Source organism: Nuphar pumila, chromosome 2 (assembly GCF_984573655.1).
Source record: "Nuphar pumila chromosome 2, dmNupPumi1.hap1.1, whole genome shotgun sequence".
NCBI classification, from domain to species: Eukaryota; Viridiplantae; Streptophyta; class Magnoliopsida; order Nymphaeales; family Nymphaeaceae; genus Nuphar; species Nuphar pumila.
Genome location: NC_143250.1, coordinates 34,872,583 through 34,886,864, shown reverse-complemented (window position 1 = coordinate 34,886,864; position 14,282 = coordinate 34,872,583). Strand labels below are relative to the sequence as shown.

The following is a 14,282-nucleotide window of genomic DNA, read 5'->3' as shown; positions in this document are numbered from 1 at the left end:
CATTGCATGAAATCTTATCCTTGTTCTTTGTCTCACCTGGTTTCTTTAGAAATAGCTGTGCTCAGAATTTCAGTTCTGACACCCTACTTTGTTGATTTTTCACAAGATATGGTGAACAGTGAGGTTGGACTGACTATTGAGAATGGATGAGAGTCATACTTGAGCTTGTCAGCTTCAGCAGGGGACAGAGTGACTCTTTCTTTAATCCTTCTTGTTTTTTTAGTTGTTACTTTACTTTCAGTTGAATATAACATTGTCTCTAAAATTTACTTTTACTCATAAATAAAGAAATTGTTTTGGTTCTTATGGATGATGGTTGAAACCTCGTTTGTGGTGTTTGAGTTATCAAGTTGAAATTGGAACTGTGAGGACCCCAGGTCTCTGAGAAGTTTTCCGCAACTATTATAAAAAGGAAAAAAAAAAATTATTCCGCATTTTTAAAGGGTATGGATTGGAGTCGTTACATCTGGCCCATCTAAAAGTAGATTATATGTAACTTTCTTGAAGATTAAAAGAGTATCTCAAGGCCTCCAAATGGATTACGCATAATGTAGAACATCACTGAATCACAAAATTGGATGGTGGAAAGAAATTTGAACCTATGAATATAGGTATAAAAAAGACATTGAGATTCAAGGTTAATATCAAGTTTCTTTGCTAGAACTTATGGAACTAGTATAGAAATTTGAAAGGCTTGGCCATCAGATACTTCATGGTTATTCATGGCACCACCCACAGGAAGCTGGGAGACGGCAATCACTTAGCCCATCTTGACGAAGTCATCTACTCGCATTTGATTGATTGGTATATGTGGCGAACAAATATCAATGATGCACGGAAACCAACAGTGCCCAACATGAGGAAGAACCCATAGCATATGCAGGCCATGTAGCCAAAGAAAAAGGATGTCTGCATAAAACCAGACATGTCTGATCTTGCATAGTAATAGTAAAGGCAATAGCCAAAGATGAATACTCCTGTTGATCCTCCACAGACAACAGATCTGCAATACCACATTAGATCACCGTATGAGATATCTTAAAATATCAAAATGGATTTCTTCCTGTTTCAAAATTTAGATCTTAGATAACGCTATTCAACATTCAGAACTATTTATTAAATAGATGAACCTTTGATGATTTCATGTATTGCCGAAACAGTCATCAGCTTATCCGCTAGCTTTATGATAAGATATGAATATGTATTCTGCATGCATGAAGATTGTAAAATAAACACTTTTTCTTTGGATAATCCAAGGGAAAACTCCCCCATCACCGACCACACATTGGCTGGCCTCCGGTTGGTAAAACCCTTGAGGTCCCCCCTGCCCACCGAGGAGTACAACCAGCTTCGACCTTGCAGCAAGGGACGCCACCCACTTTGTGACATTTGCAAGTCGCTCCTACCAGATGAGCGGAGCCCTTGTGGGCAAGTGTAAAATAAACACTTCAATTAGCAAGGAGTCAAAAAGTTTACTTGGAACATCCAAAGTCAATTCACACCAGAAAACTTGCGAGTTTTCTTGCAGCACAGTTAAATCACAATGAACAAACCACCTCAGTTGAAAGAAGGATGAAGTGCACTGACCTAAATCACCAGGAGTTAATCTTAGCATGGGTTCTGGTGATAATCTTAAAGCAGGCTTTACTTGGTTTCAAATCCCCAAAATTCATCTTAAATGACAAACCAAGGCATTTTATTTTCTTGCAGGTCATCCATTTCGGAGGACAAGTATGTATTTAACACAATAACAATGACTTTAGTAGAAACCCTCTAGTAATATATCTGACCAAAGTCATTAAGCTAAAGCTAAGCTACCTTGAACACCACATTCCTACCCCCCCTCACCCCAAAGAAATAATAATATAAGTAATTTAAGTACACATGACCCACATCAAACAAACCGTGCAGATCAATTCCTTTTCCTATTCAAAGATAAGCCCAGTTCGCCAGGCTGTCTCTTGCCAGCCCATGGATTCAGCAGCAGTTAGAAAGGTTAGTCAAATTATATATATATATATATATATAAAGAATAACATGACAGTCCAGTTACTCTATGCATGCCAGTGTTCATCCTGAGCCAGGATCAAACTCTCCATGAGATTCATATTTTTCCGCAGGACCTCCCCTACAATATCGTCACTGCAGTAGAGTTTAACCTACCTTAACTTTTGTATATGCACATACTACTACTACACTCTTTCACAAGAACATCACCTGTTCATGCTATGGATAGTGTGCTTGATACTCCCAACAAATAAACAAAATCAAGCAAAAAAATAATGTATATTGAATGGCTGGCAAGTTGGCACTATGGGTAAGGGCTCTCACCTTCTGCTCCCTTTCCCTTCTCTAACAGCTAGGTCTCTCTCTCTCTCTCTCTCTCTATATATATATATATATATATATATATGTGCGTGTGGGGTAAGGGTTAGGGGTGTAACCATAGTGACAAATCTCGTGAGAAAAACCAATTTCTCGTGAAAATTTTGCAAGATTTTGAGTGAACAAAAAAACGTTCTATTTTTTCACGAGAAATAATATTCCTCGTGAAAATTACTTTTTCTGACATATTACCGTGATATTATCATGAGAAAAGAATCTCGCAATAATATAGTGGCTCTTTTTTTTTTGTTCCCCCCTCCCCCCCCCCCCCTTGCCAAAAAAGAAGAACGAAACCTGATAATTTTGTTACTTTTCTTTGAGTTGTGATTAAGTTTTCAGTTTTAGATGATTTTCACTCTAAATTTTATGATTAGGAGCTAATTAAGGTATTTATTCTTAATTTTATGCAAGCCATTGGAATAATCTGAAAATATGAGATTTTAGGGTTTCGTTTGACTATTCTATGGCTAGTTAGTGTCCAGCTTTATTTAGGATATTGAATAACCTTGAAAAGCCTTAACAATTAAGGTCTTCTTGTGGGTAACTTTCCGGTTTCTATTGAGATTTATGTTGATGTTATAGTACATGTCAATTAAGCTAATTGATGTTCACAATTTAGTAATTTAGCTTTTTCTTTCTTTGGCTCTTATGCTACAGTATTTCCAGAAAAAGATGGAACCACATCTTAATATCTGATCTCAGGTTGAATTAGCTTTTTATTTGGAGTTATCAATGTCTTTTCTTATGGTATTGGTGTATAAGATCGTAATTGTCGACATGGGTAATCTTTGCATGTTTATCAGGTTTTACTTATTTTAAAATATGTTTATCAACATTATGCTATTCTTCATGTTTTAAGTTTCATATATCTAATGTTAGTGGTGAAACAAAGACTGCATTTGGATTTATTGTTGAAATAGTATTTTTCTCCTCCCTTTTATAGGGTTTTTTCTTGGACTAGATGGTTTGCTATTTCAGGTTTTGAAGAAGTTTTGGATTCTCTTGTGATTTTAGGATTGGTCTACGAGGACTCTTATTTTATTTTCTGTGTTGGTATTGCAGGAAAGATGGGGAGACCTCAAGATGGATTATGGACTTATGCTACCCATACACCAAAGGATAAATTGCATTGCCACTTTTGCAAGGATGATTTTAATAGTTGATGGAGATGGTTCTACCATAAGTTATTTGTATGAAAGCGTAAATCATGCTAAAGAAGCAATCAAAAACTTTTATAAAGGCCGAATAGATAAGTATCTGACAATATGGGACATCATTGATTGTAGATGGAAGTTAACTTAAAAAGTGACTTATATGTTGTTTCTGGATATTTAAATCCACATTTTTTTTATAATGGTCTTGTGAAGATGAATAGTGAAGTCACGGAAGGATTGAAGGCAACAGTGAAAAGGATGGTTGAGAAAGAATAAAAGGATAATCCAGCGTTAACGGAAACTCTATAGGACTCAAGAAAGTGATAATCCGGGGTTAGCGAAAACTCTATAGGACTCGGGAAAATGTGCTTCCTGAAAATGCATTTCGGAAGTGCGAAACACATCGCTTCTGAAATGCGCGGGGAAGCGACCCTTTTAAATGAAAAACGCGCTTCCCATTATTGGGAAGCTCGTTTCCCACTCCCCAATATCAGGAAGTGAGTTATTTTTTTGGGGGGCTTGAAGCCTTTAACAAATTTTTTTTTGCCTATTATTGAAAAAACTTGATTCCTATTTGATTCTCACTCGAATCCTAGGTCACTTCCCTCTTTGCTTCCTAGTTTGCTTCTCTTCTTGCTTTCGAGACGATTCCCGGTTCACTTCTAATTCATCCTACGCATCTCACTTCCTAAAATTTTAGAAGTGCCTCGCTTCTCGCTTTCGCTTCCCGAATCGCTTCCTCGATTGACAACTCTAGGATAATCTTACTTTAGAATGGACTTGTTATCATTCCAAAGACCTGAACATCTTCAATGAGATTACAATATCTCTTCTTTGTACTACACATCCACGTAAGTTTCAATTTTTATTTGCATTTGTAAATTTTTTGACTTTAGAATATATTCTCAATTTCTTATAACTTGTTATTTTCATTAGGGATATGGTAGAAAATGAGTGGAGCAAATGTTCCCATATTGCAAAATTTGAAAATCAAGATACTTAGTCAACAATTCAGCACATCTGAATGTGAAAAAATTGAAATACATTTGAAGCGACACATACCAAAAAGAGGAACCGTCTTGAGCCAACAACTCTTTTTGATTTAGTGTATGTGCGCATGAGCATGCACATGCAAACGACTTCAGTTGGAAAAGAAGCAAAAAATTCTTGTCCTATGAAAACATTGAAGCATTTGCACATGGCTTAATTGAAGAAAGACATAAAGAAAAAGAAATAGAATATGAGGATAAGGAATGACAACATTGAAGGCCAAGAATTTAATGAAGATACTTTTAATTCTAATTTTGATTTCTTAGCTAGTAGAAACTAGCAAATGATTGTTTTTTTATGTAAACTTGAAACTTCATTATGTTTGATTTGTTGCAAGCATTTTTTTTATACTTGATCATTGATACTTTGATGTTTGATAATTTATAGTTGATACTTGATAGTTCCTACATATTTGATGCTTGATGGTTGTTATTTGATCTTTGATGGTTCTTACATATTTTATGTTTGATGTTTGATGTTTGATGTTTGATGGTTGATGGTTGATAGTCGATACTTCTAGGTATGATTGTTTGGCATTCAAAGTAGATTTTATTTTATTTTTTATGTAAAATTTAATTGTATAATTAGTTTGTTTTTATTTCATTTTTTTTGAGAAATTATTTGATTTTTTATATTTTTACCAAGATTTTGCCTATAATAACTCGAGATAAATAAATTTTTTTGAAAACCTCATGAGAAATACCATATTGAGAAATTGTCGTTTTAAACTTTTGTCACTACAGGTGTAACTGTGTCAGATATACCTGATCTGATCTGACCCAATGTCCCAAACCGATAACCTGAGTTTGGGTCAGGTCCAAAATTTAGACCCATAGTGAAAACAAGTCGGGTCTTGGGTATTGTAAATGAAGATCTGAACCCAAACGGACCCGACTCAATTATGTACCCAAACACAAATGGTTCTCCATATTTAAAAACTGAACCTAACCCGATTATGCACCCGAACCCGAACCAACCCGACTATATACCTGAACCAGTTCACTCGGCCGAGTTGGCAAGTCGGCTGATTCAGACAGAGTTTAGGAAAGATCTTTAAATTTGGAATTTAGAAAATCTTCTTGGAGAAGGAAACCGGTTGCATGGTAGATTTATATTCCCCATGAAGATTATCACTTCATTGTTTCCCAAAAACTCCCCAAAACCCAACGTCTTGCCTTCTCTTAGCTTCTCTCTAAATTCTTTCTTGGTTGCAGTTTTTGAAAGTTGAGACTTGAGAGGAAGAAACCAGGGAATGACCACTATAACAACTTGAAAGTTATATCTCTCTCTGGTTTGCATCTAAACAGAACCTCTCTCTCTCTCTTGCAAGAGAGTTCATCTACCATGAAAGAATCTATATTGTTGCACCCTTTTAGATTTTATGAGTTATGTTGATCGTATAATGCATGTAGCATAGATTGTATGATGCGCATTGTTGCACCATTTACATATTTTTTTATTGGCGAGTAATTAGGTCTAGAATACCAATCATATCAAGACCTGAACCCGTTAAAACCCGAACAAATAACGTCCGAACTCGTTAACCCGTATGGGTTTATTTTTTCCAGTCATACCCAGACCGAATCTGACCCGAATTAAAATGGGTCTATCAAAGACCCAAACCGATTATACCTGACCCGATGCATACCCAAAACTGTTAACCCATATGGGTCCATAGTTTTATGTGTACCTGAACCCGAATGGGACTGGATCAGGTTTGGGTCTTACTTTTAGACCCGATACAGGCTACTGCCCTAATGAGATTTTCACATTAAATACACCTAATGTTGTGTGACACAAAATGACCAAATAGTGTTCAACACGCTGGATTTGAAGTGGTAATGCTTCCAAATGCTAGAGTAAAAGACCCCAAATTTAATAGCCCATACTAAAAAAGCATCAGAACTTCTCTAGAAAATGTTGATGGCCTACTAACAGACATGTTCTAGTTATTTTCCAAAGAGAGAATTTTTATGCCAAGCAAGAACGTATTACAGTATTACACACATAATACAAATATACATTCAATTTTGGTATTAATAATTGAAATAATTTATTTTAATTCTATATAAAGGTAAATAGGTGTCAATACACAAATGGTAGCACAACTGCTCATAATTAATAACAAAGTTTGTGTCAGCAAAGAGGCATTACTCCCTTGAAATAGTTTAGTCAAACTAATTGAACATTACTCTGCTGCCAAACTAAAGTTCCATGCAGAACTAAACGCCATGATACTTCAGTTTTCACTATGTTTTTTCATAGAAGCTTCTTGGAATGTCGTGAACAAGGGTTCATTAAACAGAAGTTCTTTATCTCAGAATCGTAAACCTAAATATGATAATGGTTTGTGAAATGTGTAAGATGAACTTCAATGAGCAAGAGTCTCATTTGCATCGCATATACAAAGATAAGACAGAAGATTTTCAAATTTTGACCATAAAAATAATATCTGGTAGGGACTGGTCAAAAAGGGGCTTTATTTCTTATGCATGTGCACTGCAATGTAGCCAAATAAAATTGGGAGTTTGCCCAGACAGGAAACTAATAGCAATTTATGCAAGTACAGAATCCAGATTCGGATAGTGAAAACTCTAGAGACTGGTGCTATGCTGACAAAAGATGCAAATTAATATTAAAGCTTTAATCAAAGTACAAATCTATTATAATATTGAGCTTTCACATCACATCACATGATACCCTGTGTATCACATTGTATCATACAATATGACCTTAACATGTCATATGTAAACAAAGGCCACATCATGAGACACATGGTACTCTGTTGGTATTTGGAACCAGATTTTTTTTATTTTCTTTATATTTCTAAATTAAATACAATAATTATTTAAAAAAGTGTTATTATTGACCATATTCATCAATGGAAATTAAAGAACTTTTTCCCTAACTCATTATAGTGCATATGCAAGAACCAACATAAGAGAGAGAAGAAGGCGAGCCTTGCTTTATCCTGAAAATGATAAACAACATTAAGACTCCTTTTGTTATTTGATGTAATACATTATAGTCATGTATTCACTTTTTTCTTTTTTCTTTCTTTTGCACTTTAAAAATAAGAATGACATCTTGTTTGGAATTACAATCATGTATTCAACTTCCAGTTTTTCGCTTCATATTTTATAACCTCACTGGAGATCTTAAGATTTCTAACATGGCTTATAGCAGCACGTGTTACAATCACAGATGACCAAAAACATCTTTAATCATTTATTTGTTCATGGAAAATGAAGTCACCAGTTTGGATGAATCAAAGCAGCAAAATGAAGTTAACAGATGAATCAAAGCAGCAGCTAGTATTGGAAGGAAACCATTTGATCACAAATGAAAGTGTGGAGATTTTAATAGGGAGACAACAGTAGAAAGATATGTGTAATAATCTTGAATAGATTTCAAATTTCCCACCTCAAATATCATGGAAGGCTAATTGAAACAAAGATGCATTTTCAGTAATTTACAAGCGGAAACTCGTAAATGAAACAATAACAAATGCTGAACTGATCATGTCATAGAGGTGTTTCTGGTGATCATCATAATCAGATGGTTCCAAGGTAAAACTGTAAGAAGATAACACTGAGCTATCTAATTAAGGACAGAAACACACTAAATAAGAAGATGCATAAGAAAATGAGTTTATATACTTTACCATAAAAAGACATTAAATCTTACCTCCACCACCACTCATGGTCCTCAACTGCAAGCTGGAAGTATGTCAATGACACCGTGATGAATGCGGTGACAATGATGAGAATAATAAAGACTATAAATAGAATGCTGTAAATGGTATAGCTTTTGTGCCCCCATACACTTGCAAATATGTAATACAGCTCAATATAGATAGCGCTGAAAGGAAGGAACCCAGCCATGGCCATCTGAGGAATGGTTCCCCTGTACCATGGCAATGGAGGTATTTCTCTTGGATACTTCTTTGTGCGACAAGGAGCTTGGAAATCAGTCTTGCTGTTCTTACCAGCAATCCCTCCTAATACAAGCAATGGAGAAGTCACCAGTGCCCATATAAGAAGAATCACCAGGATTGTGCCGAATGGTAAAGCTGCAGTTGCACTATATACAATAGCTACAGTGTTAAGGAAACAGAAGGTTAAGAAGAGAGGTCCACAGAACAAGCATCCTGTCAGCAACAAATTTCTAACCTGAAAAGAAAAACAAAAAAACAATTATACCAATAGTATAATATCGGAGCTCCAGAGGACTACACTTAAGAAAAGCTTAAGCAAGTACCCAGTTTGTTCCTTCTAGTTGCATGTAAGTGGAGGTTGCTGTGTAACCTGCGATTCCAGAGGTAAGAGCATATATAACAACTAATGCTGTAAATAATGCTCCTCGGTTGTATGGATAAAAGACCCCAACTAATGCAAGGATAAAGATAAAAATTGCTCTGTTTAACACATAGCATGAGTATTAGTGGGATGTTCTTTGACAACCTGAAATCTGCACTATTTATCAAGACAAAATGATATACATTAGCGATTGATACATACAGAGCAAAGAGCTGAGTTCCTGATCCAAGAACTGCAGAAAATAATGATTTTGCCTTGGGGAATCGAAATATGTCCCCATGGATATATTTCCACCCTGTCTCTTCTTGGTTATCAACTGCTTCCTCATCATGGGAGTATCTTTGGGAAAGCATTGAAAATAAGACATCAGCAAAAGAAAGACAGGAATTTGAAAAAGACAAGCATGACTGAAAATTGAGATGGATCATACTTGATAAAGTCATTCTTAAGCACACGCATGAGAATAGTTGAAAGGAACCCAGTTAGGAGAAGGACTGTCACACATGAGTTTATTATAGAAAACCAATGAATTTCCAAGTGTTGAGGTGATGAAGAAGACTTTGAGTACTTATCCATCCTTTTCTCAAATGGGATATCAGTCTCTTTCCACTTCACTGAATATAAGAAGTCTACTTCCATTTCCTTCTCCTCTGATATGTCAACAGCCAAATTGAGATCTGTCTCAACATTAACCTCTATCACACGATCCTTGTTGTAGTATATGTCGAAGTGGATATGTTTGAAAAGTAAATACTTAAACTCGCTTGGGTCTTTTTTGTCATCTCTGTCCACCTTCCCTATGAATCCCCAAATAGGCAAATCATCGTAGTACATCTCGAAGTAGTAGTCCTTTAGGATAGCGTCCTTGAACTTTGCAACATCTTCTTTTGTCAACTTATTCTTACAAACGACTTCCGATTCTTTGTTCACTTGGAAGTTCATCTGATATGGTGCATCAACTAAACGATCACCATTCAGAACTTCACCAAGATCTTCCTTTTTCTCATTCACGTTCTCTGCAATTTTGTTAAAAGAAACCTTAGATGCTAGATCTACGAAAGCATCATCTCTGCAATTAACAAATAATCAAAAAATCACTCCGAATGAGGAAAATCTAAAGCAAACCTGGTATACAGAATGGCAGATCATAATAGCGGTACGTTTCACTGCAGATATCAGAAATAAAAAAATATGTATATTTAGCACAGCTGATACAGAAGAACATTTACAAGGACAAAACTAGAGAGAAAACAACCCAATAATAAAAGAATCATTTACTTAATCACTGTCATGGAATAATATTATATTTCACTTGCTGTAGGCACTCAATGAAGAAAAACTAAACGAACTCAGTGAAGGTCATGGTCCTCAACACTTATATGCAACACTAATGAGAGCAGCAAAAACAGAAAAAGAAACAGTTTGACATGTAGGAATCATGTCCATGAAAAGGGCCATTAAACTATGACAGGAGCAGTCACTCATGTCATAAGCTTGCTTCAGATTGATATGCAAACTAGTTAAAGCATGAAAAAGTCAAAAATCAACACCACCAATATATTGAGATCCATCAGGTTATCAACAAGAAACCTCCAAACAAGAGGATCTATCAAGTGAAGTTCTCTTGGGTAACCTAATTTTGGATACTCAATTAGTCAAACGCTCCCATAAATGGATTTTCATGGCAAGATCCTATAAGACCTTGGCTTCTCGTAAAGATATCAGAAGTAATATGTCCCAAACACAAGGAGATACTATGAAAGGACGCTGTTTCAATTTTTCCAATTAACTTCCATGAGCACCCGATTACTAGCCCCACCAGCAAATAGCTGCTAAGCGAATACAAATAAGTTGAATAACATTAAAACCATGGTCGTTTGGGGATTAAATTGTGAATTTACTAAGAAAAAACACATTTCCTCTTAGAAATTCATCGTAATAGAACATTTTAACGAACAAGCCAAGACAGAGCAATATACAGATTCCAGTCCTGCAACTGCACACAATGGTCTACAACTCATCGGAGTCCTACTTATGAGTGCTATAGCATTGATGGGAACCAAAGCACTGCCAGCAAGTTGCACACAGAACAATCATGAAAAAAAGAATTCCATGACGATTGTCCTTTATCTTGAAAGGCAAAGAACTTGAACAGATCCTGTCCAACGATCTCAAATTTGAGAATGGAACATACCACACGAGCAAACTAGATAAAACCACGAGGAGGATCTACATACAATTAACTACAGAAATAAAAAAAAAACACCAAAAAGAGGACAAATAAGAAAACAAGCTAACAAGATCCGTACTTTCCAGAAATGCTAACACTAAAGAGTGAGATTTGCAATTACCATGGATTATGGAAGGGACCACTAAAGAGTGAGATTTGCAATTACCTTGGATTATGGAAAGGACCAACATAGTTGACTAAAGAGTGAGATTTGCAATTACCTTGGATTATGGAAAGGTCCAACTTTGTTGACATACAAAGGAACATTATCATTCTCCTTGTACTTATGATCTGACCCGTCTGCTTCAACTCTTAGACCAGAGAAAATGAAAACTACCAACAGGAAAGCCCCCACCATCTTCTTCATTACCAATAATACAAGCTACCCTTTCGGCCCCACCTTTCTATCCTGCACAAGTCAATTTTTTTGCCCAGAAACGTCAACAGGGTCCCGTTTTTAGCGTGCCCACATGATCCACTGGAGAAGAAAATTTGGATTAAGAAAAAACCAAACCCAGAAATAAATTGCTGACTTGTTCAAAACCCGATCTTTTACCGAAAACCATCAGCAGAAACCCTGCTCTTTTAGACCATCCAAATGATTACAGAAGACGGGTATGGAGAGAAGAGTGCGGAGAAACAAGAACTTTTCAAGACGACCCAAGCGAGAATTCATAGAAATTACTTCAGATATGAGATGCAGAAGCCTACCACCAATCGAGAAACCCCCTCTGGTGGTTTCCAAAATCTGGAAAGAGGATTTAAAGAGTGGAATTTCAATCGTGGGCGACTTTCTCTCTCTCTCTCTCTTCTCCAAGGATTCTTATGATTCCACAGCCCTTCACAAAAAGATAGGGAAGGGATTCGGAAGATCTGTCTAGATTTTTTGGGATGGGATCCACGGATAGAACACATGGGTTGGTTTGGTCCCAAATTTTCCCTTCATAAAATGTGAGAAATGTTTGCTACTCAGAATGTAATTTTTTTTAAATCTTTTTTCAGTCCCTCATTTCTCTTTAGAAAAAAAACATCCACATAGTTATGGTTACATTGACACCACATGACACGTGACCGGCCAGACACCATGTGTATATTCTCAACTTATTTTTGCAATTTTATAAATTTTATGGTACAACAATTGTGAGTTTAGCTCGGATTTGTATATGTACCTTAAAAATGAAAGTTATCTAATACCTTAAGTAATTTTATTTATAAAAATTACTTAAGGTATGAATAATTTGAAAATAAATATGAATAATATGTATTGTTCCATCACAATTTTCATAAAATCACAAGTTGGTGTTCTTGTGTTATATTAGTATCCAAAATATTTCCGTATATACAAGCAGTAATAATACAACACTTTTAAAATAAATATTAAAAATACATGTCATTCCATCCCCGTTTTCATAAGTCTTGCATTCCTATTAGTATCCGTGCGATTTGAATATCTCACGCTAAAATGAAGTCTATGAATAGAAGATTCTAAGAAAGTGGGATGAAAATAAGCCCTTGGTAGGTTGAAAGATAAAAAGGAGTGTCATGATAAGGTACGACTCAGCTTTTTCATTGGAATGAATGGTGCAATAGAATCTTGCAACACCAAGCCTTATCATTCAAACAAAGGCATGCTGATAATGGGACACTAGGTAGCTGCATTGGAGATTTCGTTGGTGGTACTTTTTCATGGTCCACTACCATTTGAAACTTTCTATAAACTCAAATGACCAAACATTTGGGATACGCTAGAAATGTGGGTTCACTAATGAAAAGCCTGAACGGCTAGATCTCTCATCTTGGGGGTGGTTTTGTAACGACCCCAACTACCCTTTGAAAATGCAGTTTTTTTTTTTTACAAGTGCAGAAACAATCCCAGAAACTCAGGGCTTTTACGGTTCCACTTTCAATTGGATAACCAAACACACTACAATAGATATTACACTTATCATCCCAACCCATAACAACTCATTATTTATTAATCATAAAAAAAAATCTAACAATAATTGCAAAAGACATATCAAAGTTATTTTAACTGACATAAAAGTAAATAACGAAAAACTGAGCCACACTGTCCTTCTCTGAACCGTTTAGCAAGAATGTGATACTCGTAATTCTCTCAGAAACCAGTCGCTTCATTGCTCACCTGCAACAATGAAAAATCATAGAAGTAGGGTGTCAGAATCGAAATCCTAAGCATAGGTACTTCTAATGAAACAAGCGAGCATAACGAATACAAATAATATTTCATGTAATCATTTAAAGAAAAGCAACTATGACAACTTTATAATTTCAATTAAACATTCATGCAACAATGAATAATTTCTAAGCAGTAGAGAACATTAAGCAATATCATAGATCACAATTTAAGTAAGCAAGACATTTAACATGCATTAGAAATTAAACATCCTGCATTCACCATCATGTAATAATTAAAGGAACAAGTGCAATGTGCATGTTCTAATGCATAAAAGGAATATGTATGATTAATATGCAATGCATGAACACTTTATTATCTTTCTTTAAAGTTTTTCTTTTTCATATGCATGCCCTATTAAATGCATATAATTTAAGTTTCTCTTTTTAATGACCGTTGCCCACGGATACACCAAACGGGTAAAATCTCCGAGGTCAAGTTAGGTTCTCAGGGTAGCTTAACACATAATTTGTATTTTATTACTAGATTCCAAACTTAGCCCTCGATTGATATCAATAAACAACACCGTTCATCGGAACATTAGACCTCCACATCTAATGTCGGGGACACAATGAACACCCCATGCCCATAAGTATCACTTCCTTGGTACCAAAACAACAGTTGTGTCAAACACACCACCCCTAGGTAAAGTGACAGACTCTCCATAAAACTGTGGCCAGAAGAAGAAACCTCAATATCGGGTTCAAGGGACAAAAATAAAGCACACGGAGTTTTTGTATCCACACAGTCTCTCTAAGACCGGATCTCTAAGATCCCCATTCTCCAGATGGGAGATCCCAAAACGTATATTACATTATTCTTATTCATTATCTTTTTATTAAAAGCCAATTATTGAGTTTTATAATTCATCATACACAAACAAGACAAAAACTCACATCTATCCCTGCAAAAACCATCACGGGACTCCCGCCCATGAAAACACATAGAAC

At 35.7% G+C, this 14,282-nt stretch overlaps 1 protein-coding gene across 4 annotated transcripts; it reads right to left on the bottom strand.

Annotated features, from left to right (window-relative positions):
* Positions 1 to 481: 481 nt before the first annotated feature.
* Positions 482 to 12,010, bottom strand: LOC149845225 (transmembrane 9 superfamily member 2-like). Of its 4 annotated transcripts, none has more exons than XM_089995620.1 (8): positions 11,850 to 12,010; positions 11,360 to 11,616; positions 10,034 to 10,074; positions 9,339 to 9,924; positions 9,110 to 9,247; positions 8,850 to 9,006; positions 8,277 to 8,761; positions 1,010 to 1,402 (listed from the first exon to the last, which is right to left on the bottom strand). In XM_089995620.1, exons 2-8 carry the CDS (start codon positions 11,503 to 11,505, stop codon positions 1,117 to 1,119), a joined length of 1,839 nt encoding a protein of 612 aa, XP_089851746.1. In that variant the 5' UTR covers positions 11,506 to 11,616; positions 11,850 to 12,010; the 3' UTR covers positions 1,010 to 1,116. The 4 variants fall into 4 exon arrangements, with proteins under 4 accessions (XP_089851748.1, XP_089851746.1, XP_089851747.1 ...); XM_089995621.1 differs by having other exon boundaries at positions 11,360 to 11,547; XM_089995622.1 differs by lacking the exon at positions 1,010 to 1,402 and adding an exon at positions 482 to 1,003 and having other exon boundaries at positions 11,360 to 12,010.
* Positions 12,011 to 14,282: the final 2,272 nt, after the last annotated feature.